The 14,084-nt window shown below is 52.1% G+C and overlaps 1 protein-coding gene across 1 annotated transcript; it reads left to right on the forward strand.

Annotated features, from left to right (window-relative positions):
- Positions 1-334: 334 nt before the first annotated feature.
- On the forward strand, positions 335-13,455 carry LOC122377320 (muscarinic acetylcholine receptor M2-like). The gene is made up of 3 exons (XM_043357255.1): positions 335-1,159; positions 7,345-7,474; positions 10,570-13,455. Exons 1-3 carry the CDS (start codon positions 351-353, stop codon positions 11,596-11,598), a joined length of 1,968 nt encoding a protein of 655 aa, XP_043213190.1. The 5' UTR covers positions 335-350; the 3' UTR covers positions 11,599-13,455.
- The last annotated feature ends 629 nt before the right edge of the window (positions 13,456-14,084 follow it).

Raw genomic sequence — 14,084 nt, forward strand, 5'->3', positions numbered from 1 at the left:
GTCTGTCTGTCTGTCTGTCTGTCTGTCTGTCTGTCTGTCTGTCTGTCTGCCTGTCTGCCTGTCTGTCTGTCTGTCTGCCTGTCTGCCTGTCTGTCTGTCTGTCTGTCTGTCTGTCTGTCTGTCTGTCTGTCTGTCTGTCTGTCTGTCTGTCTGTCTGTCTGTCTGTCTGTCTGTCTGTCTCTCTCTCTCTCTCTCTCTCTCTCTCTCTCTCTCTCTCTCTCTCTCTCTCTCTCTCTCTCTCCTCTCTCTCTCTCTCTCTCTCCCTCTTTCTCTCTCTCCCTCTCTATCGTACCACCACACCGCTGACCGTCCGTCCTCTCTCCGGCAGGTGCTGTTGGCGTCAGCGCATCATGGCAGGGTCAGAGATGTACCCACCTCTGGCAGCCGAGTCATGGCCAGCGGGGACCACCCTGCTGCCACCCCTGCTCACCTCCGACCCAGCTGACCTCAACATGACCTCGGCTGACAACGGCACGGACACCGGCAGTCTGGGAGCCATCTACTCGGCCACCCAAACGGCTCTCATTGTCATCGTGGCTGGCGTGCTCATCTCCATCACCGTGGTCGGCAACATCATGGTGATGGTGTCGTTCCACATCGACAAGCAGTTGCAGACCATCAGCAACTACTTTCTGTTCAGTCTGGCGGTGGCTGATTTTGCGATCGGACTTATCTCGATGCCGTTGTTCACCGTGTATCAGGTGATGGGAAAATGGGTGATGGGACCGGTGGTCTGTGATACGTGGTTATCACTGGACTACTTGGCGTCGAACGCTTCCGTGTTGAACCTCCTCATCATCAGTTTCGACCGGTACTTCTCTGTGACGCGTCCGCTGACATACCGAGCACGGCGCACGAACCGGCGAGCGGCAGCAATGATCGCCTGCGCCTGGGGCATCTCCCTGGTCCTGTGGCCGCCCTGGATCTACGCGTGGCCGTACATCGAGGGCAAGCGAACCGTGGAGCCGGACGAGTGTTACATCCAGTTCCTGCAAACGAACCACTACTGGACGTTCGGGACGGCGATTGCTGCGTTCTACCTGCCGGTGCTGATCATGTGTGGACTCTACTACCGGATATGGCTGGAGACGGAGCAGCGGCAGCGGGATCTGACCCACCTGCAGGCCGGCAAGAACAGCAGCAGGAGGTCCAACAGCAGGTAAGTCAACAGTAGCAGGAAATCCAACAGCAGGTAGGTCAACAGCAGCAGGAGATCCAGCGGCGGGTAGGTCAATAATAGCCGTTTTCACGACGGGTTACCGGGCGAATGCACCAAACTTGACCATATCTACACCAAATCTCTTCTACAACAATTATCTGTATATCATGAATTTATTGTAGTGTTTTAATCGAAAATAATGTCTAATGATTTGAAACAGCAGGCATATAAGCAGCCGTGCAGCCCAAGATGATAGCTTATAAGAAACACCTTGAACCCAATTTGACCAAATCTGCACCAAATTTGCACCAAATGTGAATCACATATGTACCAGATAGCCTTCTTGAAAACGGCTAATAACAGCAGGAAGTCCAATGGCAAGTAAGTCATAGACTGTGCCTGAGCTCCAACGCTATGCTATCTTCCAAGATTTAACACCGGGTCATAGCCAGTCTCTGGGCTGCAAGCAGCAGGTCAGTAACCTCATATGTTCCCGGTGCCCAACAGCAGGTCATATTCGGTCCCTGGGGTACTACAGCAAGTCAGTGACGGGCGGAATTTCACTCCTGCAGAAGTGAGGGCCGTGCATCCCAGCTAAATCGGCCTCCAGAGATGAGGCAATGGCCTGCTCGGCCTCAGTCTGTCCTGGTCCTGGAAACACGTCTGCTGCCTGCTGGCTATAATTTTTGAGGCGGCTGTGCTTCAAAGTTCAATGCTTTGGTTAAATGCAGCATGTATTAAAAAAACTTAGTTTATCGAAGCCAATCAAACTGGTTGCTGATTTAGAAACACACTTTCTGTAGCTGCCCTATTTCTAATTCTGTCTACGGAAATGGGCAATGTAAGAATAAAGAAGTTCAGATACATAACAACTCTGTTAGAAGGGAGAGCTTGCTAATCTTGGAAGTTGGTTATGAAACGAGGAACAATGCATCAGCATTGTTCCTCCTGCTGCCGGGGCCCTAGCCAATACGATATTCTCTGATGAAATTATCCGGCCTCCGGCAGCAATTAGGGGCGATTTGTCGGCCAGAACTTCAAAGGCACCACCATATGCAATAATATCCCGCCTTTATTGAAATTGTTCGCCATTGTGTGCTAACCTTCGCTGCACCCAATAATATCCAAAGCCACGGCTGAGTAGACGGGTTTATATATCTCTGGTTATTTCGCGGGGATGCTGCTCCGTCTCCGTTTCCATGGGGAACTCAATGCGCCTAGCTGCGCCTGCCACGACTGTATCGATGCGGCAGTAGATATTTGCGTCCCGGTTATATCACCCGGCCCATTCAGGCAAGCCGACCCTCGCCGGGCTGCTTCCGCGAGCTGGGACTGGGAACGACGGGTGCGCTGACCGCCCCTCCCTCCCCCTCTGGCTCCAGACACCAGGCACCGGGCATCAGGCCCTTGCCAACCGCCTGCTGCTCTAAGCGATGATCGACCGCCCTAACCAGCCTATTACTGTGGTCTATCACGGTCTTCGGCTCTGACCAGCCGCCTACCGCTGTAATCAACCACCGGACCTTCTGACTGACCACCGCGGGCCGCCACACTTACCACGCAACAGTCTCCCAGTCCGACTGTCCGTCGATCTAAACCACGTCGATCTAAACCACGTCATGTCACGAGTCACGACTGTCTGCTGTTTTGACGGACAACCATGGTCGGTGCAGCCGAGACGGACTGACAGACCACCAGACACTCTAGTCGACTACTGGACCTTTTAGCCGACCACTGGACCTTTTAGCCGACCACTGGACCTTTTAACCGACCGCTGGACCTTTTAGTCGACTGCTGGACCTTTTAGTTGACCAATGGACCTGCTGACCGACAGTTAATCTCTGACCTCTCTGACCGACGGGCGGTGGTCTTACTGTTACGGGCGGCTGTGACCGCCTTGGCTCCTGCAACATTACTAACGCGACGGCAGCTCTTGCCGACTTGACGGTAGCTTGAACCGACTCGACGGCTGCTCTCACCAACGCGACGGCCCCTCTGCCCGACACGGTCGCTCTGCCCGACGGCCGCCCTGCCCGACGGTCGTGGGCGGGACAGCGGCGGCACCGGAACTGATCATCCATCACAGCCACAGTCGGCCGAGCGGGGACAGGCTGGATCCCTCCCCTCCTCTCCCCTCCCCCGGGAGTCCAGCCACAGTGCAGCTCAACTGCCGCCGGCAGCCCGGAGCCGGACTGGGCTCACCTCTCTCAGCCCAGACCCGGACTTGGCCCCCGGAGAAATTCGGTTCCGGGATCCGCGAGCCTCCCTGCAAAAAATCCGGGATGAATTCTTGAAAGCATGCTCCACTTCTGCAGGCAACACCAGCGGTCTGCTGTTGTTTGCACTGCCTTAGCTTGGCTCTCAAGATAATGCATGTAGCGCCACCAATAGTGTGCCTAAATCCTTTCCAAATTAGCCAACAAGAGTTTCTTAGCATCAAAGAACAATATTCTCTGCTGTGGATTAATAACATCCTTCTAGTCATCTGCACAGAGCCCGCTGACATAGCCCATAGGTTACACCCGCTCAGGGCTGTTTTTTTCGCTCTGACGTTTAGCTAATGGACCCTCGGACATGATGATGTGCATCATTACAGTGTTCGGTGGGGACGGTGGAGTACGCGGCGCAGTGCCGCCCGGCCCGCTCAGCGGACGCCGCTGGTCATTAGCTGTATGGGCCAACTGTTAGTGGGGTTATTGACGGCGCCGAGACGCGGCTAATGCGCTGCGCCACTGCTCACCTCCGGCGGCGCGACATTCATTGGCGCAGGAGCGCGGAACGTGACGCCATTGACGCTGGCCAGACGCCAGGAGTATGAATATTGAATACGAATGAAGATGGAACAAGGCGACGCCACCCAGGGCTTTCAGTGTTTGACGCCCGCAGGTCAATAGTGGTGAAAAGATTGGGAGCGTGAGTAGGGAGCTGGTGTCCTTCCAAGAATGGTGCAATAAATGAGACATGCCCTTATCGATAACAATCGACGCTGCACAAAGCTAGATGAAAGAGTCAGATCACATCAGCTAGAGAGGCGACATCCCTGCACAGTTCACAGTCTCTAGTCACACGTTTCTCTATGTCTAGAACCATCATTTTTGATAAACAGTCGCCTAGCATTATTCATGCGAAATTGCATGCTGAATATTTGATTTCATTCATTCAGCTCGATGCTAAAGGGTTCCGGAGGCAACAAAACACAACCAAACTTCTGCTATCTCAAACTCGCCATACTACCTCGCTGTCAACCGCCTTTCCGTCGTGTTTTATCTCACTGTTCCTCGAATAATCAGCATCCGTTCAGCGATAACAACTTCCCGGCTGTAGTCGTTTCCGGTCGCCCAGCCGATGGGAACATCCATAAGCAGCACTGCTGTGACTTCAGTACCATCGACAGCACATTCCGCTGTTGGGGCCGACTCGGCGGGCGGTGACGTCACGTTCCCGGTAGGCCGGATGTCCTGTTTTATGTCAGTGCCGCTCGCGGAAGGAAGGGAGGGACTGTTCCGCCTACACTGGGAATCCTGCCGCTCAGTCAGACGACACAGGGGCCCGGACCGTCGCTGTGTTGTCGTCTGTGGTGCAGGAAGGATGTATCGAACAAAGGGTGACAGGGGAGGGTGTCTGCCTTCCACTGGGCAGGGTGAGCTGATCTGTGTCAGGCGTTTCTGCCTGAAAATAGGGTGCGCAGAGTTGGTATGATGTAGGTAGTCGGAAGAGAAGGCGTTGAGCTGTTGCTTGCTGGAAGCGGAGTTTTCGGGTGCTGATCCGGATTTGTTTGGAGATTATTTGAGTCTGTCTCGTGATGAAGAGCAAGAGTTCAAACCATCATCCTATTCTCTGTACCGATCAGAGAAAGGTCGAGGGGAGCATACTCGTATAAAGGTCGATCTGTAATATATAAGATCTCTATGGGGGGGGGGGGGGGAAGGAGTACCAGGCGGTATTCGATGTCAGGCGACGACGCTCCAGCGGATAACTGAATTTTGAATGTGAGACGCGCGGATATTGCATTACTTAGAGACTTCAGGGAAAATCGGTGGGCTACTGTAAGAAAAGCTCAACAAAAAGTGGAAGTGTGGTACGAGATGCATGGTGTATAAGCACACAAAGAAATTTGAAAAATTATGGTTTATGAGCGACGCAGCAGCATTCACATTGGACAGCTTACAGAACATCCCATGTCGTTCCCTCTCCTTGCCCTCACCTTTTTTCCCCACTCGTCTATCACTCAGTCCCGGACGATAGCGGTACGACGGTAACCTTCCGACCAGGTGCGGTCAACCACGTGCCGGCTCACCACTTCCTCTCGGCTCCAGTACCCGTGATGCAAAATAGAGAACCCGTCTCTCCTGGTCTTCTCACGCCCTGATGAAGGCCGTGCTGAAAGACCTGTCTGCCGTGATGTAATTTCCGCCTACCTGCCCGGCACCCGTCCAATTTCTATTAAAGCGCCTTCGACCATTCGTCTCGATTCCCATTGTGATTCGCACGTGGATTTCAATTTCGCGATATCTTTCAATCACCTGCAGTCTCGTGGCCAGCGGAGTGACCTTGACCAGACCAGGGCGGTCAGTGACCGACCTCTGGGGGGAGGGGGGGGGGGGCGTTGACGGGTCCAAAACGAACGGGGTCTCACGAGCTTGGCCGCTATCTGCAGCCAGCCACAACGACCTCGCAGCCCGTGGCGGCGGCTTTGAATTAATCCTTGCCGGAGACGCGGCGTCGCGAGGACGGATCAGAGATGAGGGCAATCTGCAGAGCTGGGGGGATTAGGGGAGAGAGGATCAGAGCTGACGGGATCAGCGGAGAGCAGCGGATGCAGGAGTATGGGGATCAGGGGTGAGGGGATCAGGGGTGAGGGGTCATAGGAAACTGAAAGTGGTGGGCTGGATAGGGGGGAGGGATCACAGGTGGGGTTAGATGTGACGGGATCAGTGGTGAAGCTCAGGGCATATTTAAGGCACTTACTGCGTCCCATTCTGGGACACAGCCCCCTCGCCTTGGGACGTAGCCCCTGCTGATTTGGCCCACTACGTCCCTACCCTGTGCAGTGTCCGGTTCCCTGACCTGTGCCCTGCTGTGTGCCCTGACCTTATACCATTCCCTCTAAAATGTCCTGTGCCATGCTCTGTAATCTGCCGTGCCCTACTTTCTGCCCTCCTCACTTTCTGCCCTACTCTGTTCCTTGCCCTGTGCCCTTACATAGTCGTAGCGCGTGGCCTCTGCTCAACTTTGGGACGCAGTAAAAATTTGTTAAAATATGCCCTGGTGAAGCTAAAGGATTGAGAAGTCAGGAATGGCTGGAGGAGCCGACAAAATGCGCCGTTAACCCGAACAGATGACATATGAAGTGTGACAGAGCCTGACATTATGAGCAACGATTTTTGCAGCATGCATATTGCAGGCCGGAAAAGAAAGAAAGAAAGAAAGAAAGAAAGAAAGAAAGAAAGAAAGAAAGAAAGAAAGAAAGAAAGAAAGAAAGAAAGAAAGAAAGAAAGAAAGAAAGAAAGAAAGAAAGAAAGAAAGAAAGAAAGAAAGAAAGAAAAAGCGGAAAGCATTGCAAACCAAAACAATTTGCGATTCCACCCCAGAATATGGTTCAGATGCATGCGGTTAAGAACAAATACGTGCCCTCATTGCAGCCAATGCCAGCTCTAAAACCCATCCCCGGCGGTGCGTTTTGGTCGCGTGCTCTCCTTCTAACCGCTCGAGACGCCATCGCCGTCTAGACCCTGTTGCGTTTGACATCACCGACGTCACAGACGGTCAACTGTTGGTTTGCAAAGGAGGCTGCACACGCCTGGTCGAACACACTTGAACTCGGTCAACGTTGGGCGCCTGGCCGACACCACGGCACTTCGGCTCCGTCGTACGCCGACGGACCGCATTCTTACGACTTTTGACGCTGTCGACGCTTGACGTATGACGAGCGTCGATGTTAACCTGACTTACATGGCGCGCGGCTACGTTTGACTTGATCGGCTTGATGCACTTCAATGGATGTGCATTTCAAAGCCAATGCACCCGTCCAGTAATGGGCCTGATCGAACTGAGCATTCCCGTCTACCATGATCATTGATCACATGGCATTGAATTCGGTGACAGTTTCCTCTGACCTTCATCCGTTCGCCGTTACCTACATCAGTGAGACCCTTTGACTGACCGGATTCTGTCTATCGTTACAGCAGTGAGCCCGGAGACAGTTACGCTGTAACTCCGGAGCCGACTCGACGGGGCCGCCTGGAGCACGCCTCTTCAGGGGAGGGCGAGGATAGCCTCAGTTCCGACACCAAACTCACCACACTCTTCAAACAGGTAAGCAGTTTCGACACCAAACTCACTACACTATTTAACGACCGTTCCATGCTTCTATCCTCAGGATACTGAAGTCCTTCTCCTCCACGCCGCAACCCCCCTCCGGGCTGGACAGGCAACTTTATCTCATGCGGGCTGCTCCCTTGGAGCGGCACCGCTGCTCCCGAGGGAGCGCACCCCGTAGCCGGGTGCAGTGAGTGCCTTGGGGCTGGGTGGCCTGTCCTCTGGACGGGCTCAGCCCCGGCGACTCACTAGGGTGCCTGCCCAGACCAATGTCTCCCCCTAATTCCTATCATCCTTCCGGCTCTGAAATGGTCTAATTGGACCGAAAGGGCCTAACCCAACAAAACAAAAACAAAACAAACACTATTTAAACGGGTGGGCAGCTCCGACACCAAACTCACCGCTGACCGCATGTCTTCAAACAGGTGGGCAATTCTGACAAGAAACTAACCACACTCTTCAAACAGGTGGGCGGATCTTACAGTACATTCACCACATTCTTATCTAATAGGTGAGTTTTGTCAAAAAAAAAAAGACAAAGAAAACACTCGGCATAGCGCAGATAGGCAGCCTGATCAAACCTATCAAATCCATCTGGTTCAAAAATCACCAAAAAGCTGAAACAAAATCTAAACGGCCAAAACCAAAATAATAACCATTGTAACTAAATGCACACATAACTTCTGCTTTCGAACACTGAACCATTTCACATTCCTCGAATTAGGGTATCTTGTATGTCATGGACATATTTTCTCAGAGCGCGGTTGACCCGAACTCATTTGGGGTCGTTTGGAGGGCTGAACTCGGCGGCCGACAGTCTGTCTGACACAGAGATGAATGCCGCCGTCTGTTTTCCGACAGCGCTAATCGCCCTCGACCGGCCTCAGTCCGGTGTCAGCCAGTACTTGTACTCGGCACATGCACCGTTTCGGAGACGGATGGACTGCCTGTCCCCGGCAATCAGCCTGATCTCAAACAGGTCACAGGGGAAAAGGCCGACCCTGTCCCCGAGGTCAGACAACGTATACTGAATCAGCAGTTTACTAGATGCAGGAATCATTTTAAAGATATTCGACCAAATGAACCACCGATTGAGCGAAAAGGCTTTTGAAACCTAAGTCTCTTCTTGTTTTCAAAATGTTGATAAAAATGCGGACCATCAACAAAGTGTAAATTTTCTTGAGTCTTTCGTTACATCGTCATAACTAAAATATGATCATCAATCAATCAACGATTTATTGAAATAAAATATACCTTCTCAGCTTTCTTTCTCCCCACAAACTCACAGCTTCAAATCGCTGTTAATTCTCTAAACACCATCCGCGTCGTGCCGGCGCGGCTGCCCTCTCCGCCGCCGCCGGCGCGGGCGCCAGCACTGGGTCAGCCGGACCACGAGACAGCTCGGCGGCGCACCGGAAGGCCAGTGCTCACCGCCGGACGGCAGATATTGCAGAGGCGCCTGGGGCGACGCCACAAATAGCCCGACTCTCAGCGGCGGCTGCCGACGGCGCTCGAGCGCCTCCTGAAGCGTCCCTCTCCTCGCACCTAGTTAGCATACAGATGTGGCTTTTGTTTCACGGTGCGTCAGAGCAGAAAGGCGGACCGCAGTTTGGTGGATCTGCAGGCGGCAGGTTGGAGCGCAGAGAAAATCAGCCAGAAATACCGCGGCGGCTGCGTTCTTCTGTTGATTTGTGGAAGGCTGCAGGGCATATTTGTGTTACGGTTTGTAAAATAATGAAGGTTCTGAAAAGATCGCGACGGCGTTCTTAAAACATTTTTAAATCAAGTGGTTTTTGCGCATTGAAATTAAATGAAAAAAAACGTCAAATTGTAGAGCTAGTGCAACAAGCCTGAAGCACGCCAACTGTGACGCTTAACATCTCACCAACAGGACGCAATGACATGCTGCGATATTGCGATATTTATGCGACACATGCTGACTGCTGAGGCCTTGCCTCAATATAAACGCGGATACGTAATTGCATTCACATGATAATATGATGAAGAAGTTTCAATGGGCTGAATTTTATGAATAAGCGTGTATTCCATTTGCCTACATAAAGCATTCTGCTTGCTCAGCCACGCCTATACTGGGTTATTTATAACACACCGTCAGCCATTTTAGAAGTCATAACCATTTCATGATGCGGCTCTCATTCACTTTTATTTTCGTTTTCGCTTTGGTCGGCCGTCGTCGCGGTATAACGCGGTTCAGTGTCTGTCATTAAAGTGGTAATGGTCTCTGGCAGGCCGGGCTGGCCGGGCCGTTACGGTCCAGCCGCTACCGGCGCGGCCGGCACGAGGTGCTCTGATGGTTCACAGCCGCACTGGCCTGTCGAGCGTAACGGGGTGGCTGCATGGAAACAGCGTGCTGCTTCAGGCCACACACCAGCCGAGAGATGATGACCTAATCACACAGGATTGCAGCATCAGTTCGCTCTTCGTGTCCGACTCAAAGCGCACAAGTGTGCGCTGGTTAGCGCGATGGCGCACTAAGGCGATCCGATCGCGACGGGAGCCGATCGCTGATGGTTCACTCTGGTCGCCCGATCCATACTGAAGCGGCGTGTCAGAGCGGTCTATCAGCAGCATTGATCGGTGGGTCCGGCTCTCTCCGGATGGTCCCGGGACGCGGCAGCAGTCATCCGCCGGTCGGCCGACAGACCGAGCGGAGACAATATCCGAGCCTCTGGGAGAGGAGGTGGTCAGGGATAGACGCGCCTCTATGAGACTCCACGCCCGGTTATTACTAGTCCCAGCCGGGCAGACCGGGTCCCGACCAGCAATAAGCTCGGCTTAGCTGGGAGAAACCCTATGGCTCCCAGAAACAAAAACAAATATCGGTCAGAGATAACCTCCTTCGTCACCGTTGTCAAGCATTGTCCCCGGGTTGATCTCTCGACCACCTCCGTCCGTAGGAGTCCCCACATGCCTGTCCAGCGATTTACAATATAAATATAAATACCACCGGCGCTAGACCATTCTCAGCGGCGGCACTTTCTAGTTCTAGCCGGGCAGACCCGGTTTTGATCTAAAACGTCGCTTAGCTAGAAGAATCCCTCGTGTGTAACTCCCATTCTGTTTGTCCGCAGGTGGAGCCAACGCGTTGGCAGCGGGTGGCCGCCTGGTGTCGAGGAGAGTCCGGTCGTCGTCGGCACGTGCTGTCAGGCCTGTGCACGCCCACCACCACAGACACACCTCTACCGGGAGTACCTCGCTGGTTAGCTCTGGCCGGCGGAGCACGCCTGCTCACACCTAAACCCCACCCGAAGCTGCGTCACACCCGCAGTGATACAGCTGCCGGAACGGCCTACCTGAGCCGCTACGGGCGTCATGAGGTACCGTCACCTCTACCGGCGCTCCGGAGTCTCAGGAGGAATCGTAGCGCCGGAGCGCTCGGGCGTGCGTCTCCCTCTCCGTCTGGAGATTCGGTCTACACGATCGTCATCAAGCTGCCCGAGGCGCCGACTGCGGCCGGCAACTCGGGCAGCATCACGATGCGCTGTGAGCCCGAGTCTCCGGCGCTCAGCCGCGTCATGGGCGTGTCGGCTGTGACAGACGTGTCTGCCGTGACGGAGGTGAGCGGCGTGACGGATGTGACGGACCCGCACCAGCCACACTGTCCCCTGAGCCGGGCGGCGAGCCGGCGAGCGCGCGCCGACGACGACGAGCTGAGCTCGGACGGAGGTCTTCCGCTGCCGCCTCCGCCGCCCGTCTCCCGCCGACCCTCTCAGCTGCCCGACTTTCGGATCCCGCTGAACGCGCGCGTCATCCCCAAACAGCTGGTGCGCATCCACAACCCCAAGAAAAAGAAGAAGCGCGAAGAGAAGAAGCAGGACCGGAAGGCGGCCAAGACGCTGTCGGCCATCTTGCTAGCGTTCATCATCACATGGACGCCATACAACGTGCTGGTTTTGATCCGAGTAATGTTGGAGTGTGACGACTGCATCCCGCATGAGCTGTGGAACTTTTCCTACTACCTCTGCTATATCAACTCCACCGTGAACCCGCTCTGCTACGCCCTGTGTAACGCCTCGTTCCGGAGGACGTATGTGAAGATCCTGACGTGCACTTGGCACAAGAACAAACGTCAAGCTGCCGGAAGGCTGCATTACAATTAAAGCGGCCAGTGGCTGAGTGCATCCGCTTCTGTCTGTGTGCATGTTTGTGTGTTTATGCTTGTTGAGCTGACGTATGTGGGATATGAAGGACGTCGTCATAGCGATGCCCGAACGATGCTTCCTTTCATTCGGGTTTGCTTGGAGTCATTTCTGTCTCGCCATGTCACGATGCTGAACCCCGTCTCAAAACTCGTGGATGGTTATCAGGCTGGATAGGTCAGTCGTTTCGGGCACTGTCGGCGACGTGTCTGTCGTAGGCCGCGTACAAATCTGATCTGTTCAGGTGCTGGTGAAGATATTCAATGCATAGTGGTATAGCTATTTTATCTTATTAATAATCCGATCGCTGATATTTAATCTCACCTTGATTATTTACACAACTTCATGTTCATTCCGTAAAATAATGATCAATTCTTTGCGTAAGTTTAAGTGTTATTAGGTATAGCGTGCTCGCAGTTCAATAAACACTTCTTATGGTTTTAAGACGGCACACAGAAAACAACAACAAAGTGATTACAATTCTGACGGCACAAATTCAGTTTTCAATTTATTCGATATTTTATTGGACAATCTAATGGCTCGAAAGTCATGGTTAGTGCTTTAAACCGGTCCGGCATACATTTTTGTTCCACAATTTATGTTCGCTTATGTCTATCGTGGGTGATTCATAAGGGACCATATCTGCCTGCGCGCACAAGATATGACACAATAGTTTCGATGTTGCCCGCTTACCGAGAATCAATAACGTGGAATCGGCTCGAAATCCTAGATTAAAGTCTTAAGAAGCGAGAAGCATCAGAGCGGCAAAGCGTTTTAGCCAGTTCGAGAGACACAAAAGGAGAGAGCACTAGGTATTTCACACATAAAGTAGCAGCTGACTAAATGCAATAAAAACTTCACTCATGTTTGACCGTTCGGCCTGAAATGAGATCAAATAAAGTATCAAATACCAATAAATCGAATACCAAGCTGGCTACTTTGTGGACCATTTCACGTTAATCTTTGAATGTTTGCGTCAGTTAGCGGTACCTAACTATACAAAAATTAAAGCGCATCTTAAGGCTTGTAGCTTTAAAGAGCTACATTTCTGCGCATCAGTAGATGTCAATTGCTGCTTTTGTACAATGCCGCGTTGAGATATTACGACGCAATGTGTTTCAGTAGCCAGTATTTGTCATTCAGCGTGAGGGAGTGAAGACGGTTTGATCTCAAGTCACTCATCTCAAACACTATTATTTTCATTAATCGCATTCATTAATTGCGAGATGCCTGCGGGGGTCCAGCGAGTGTAGTCATGACTCAAGCTTGACTCTCATGAAAATTGTCGCTTAACTGGGTAGGTAGCCCGATCATTCATAGGTAAGGAAACTAGAATTACAATTCTCGCAACCTCTGTGGAACACATATTGAAAAATGAAAAGTGGCGTACCTAATAATAGTCCTAATAACGGTCATGGCAAGGGTTTCTCGTCTTACTGCCAGTCCAGTTGTCCAATCATGTGTGAAATGCTTTACGTAGGCAGGCGCATAAACACACAATGACTGTTAACGAATGCGGCATACGCTTCTAGAAGATTCCGATGCTCTTGAGAGGGACCGATAACTTTCGTCATACCTTTCCGTAATCAGTGATAAAGTAAAAGGCAAACCATGCAACATTCCAATCGTGGTGCCTGTTCACTTTTATCTTATGTCCAAAGTGTTTCTCCGAAATGTTATGCTGACTAGCTGTAGCCCATATCACACAACGGGGATTGTAAACGCTACATTGAGAATGTGACGTGCGCGGCCATGCTACTGTGTAAATAATGTGCTAAAACTTTGTCATGTTCTGACCAATGTGTGACGGTTCCGGGACCTGCGTGTAATATACATGCATTGCTTGTCAACTCGTTCGTGACCCTGATTCATTGCAAGAACGCACGTAACTGTTTCGAATAGAAACGAAGAACACGGGATGGGATGCATATTTTTCCAGCTTGCCAAATGTCTTGTAGTGCTAATCAATATAGGTACGTCTTTTGAGCAATATGCATAAACCTTTTTCAGCATAAAGTTTATAATTAAGTAAGTACAAAGAAACACGATAAAGCAATGCATTATGTAAACGAATTACGAAATATGAAAATTGATCGCTCAAGACTTCTACGTGCCCAGATTGAAGTCGAGACGCCGCGACACGCCCGTTGATCGGACATAGCTGCCAACTGTCTGGCGGACGGTCGCGCATGAGCGGCTTCCCGAACTTGGCCAATATCTTTGGAGAACTTAGCCAGCAAGCGGACACAATCATCGCCTTGAACATCAGATTTCTAAAGCCTTCACAGACACTGCAACACTCGCCGGGCGCCGAGCGTTCAGGCCCACTGTCAGGGTAGACTGCGCCGCACGACACATGTGTGAGGCGGTACAGCCTAACGTTCAGTGACGCTGGTTAGACGAGAGCGGTCGGCCGACGGGAAAGAAAAGGAAGCCCGGGCAAAATC

Source organism: Amphibalanus amphitrite, unplaced genomic scaffold (assembly GCF_019059575.1).
Source record: "Amphibalanus amphitrite isolate SeventyFive unplaced genomic scaffold, NRLGWU_Aamphi_draft 002715F_arrow, whole genome shotgun sequence".
NCBI lineage: Eukaryota > Metazoa > Arthropoda > Thecostraca > Balanomorpha > Balanidae > Amphibalanus > Amphibalanus amphitrite.

Excerpts from the sequence above, each read along its gene's own strand:
- LOC122377320 (XM_043357255.1), top strand. The coding sequence starts at position 351 with ATGGCAGGGTCAGAGATGTACCCACCTCTGGCAGCCGAGTCATGGCCA. Across the intron at positions 1,160-7,344 it reads AGCAGGAGGTCCAACAGCAG|CAGTGAGCCCGGAGACAGTT; the intron begins GTAAGTCAACAG and ends CTATCGTTACAG. Across the intron at positions 7,475-10,569 it reads TCACCACACTCTTCAAACAG|GTGGAGCCAACGCGTTGGCA; the intron begins GTAAGCAGTTTC and ends GTTTGTCCGCAG.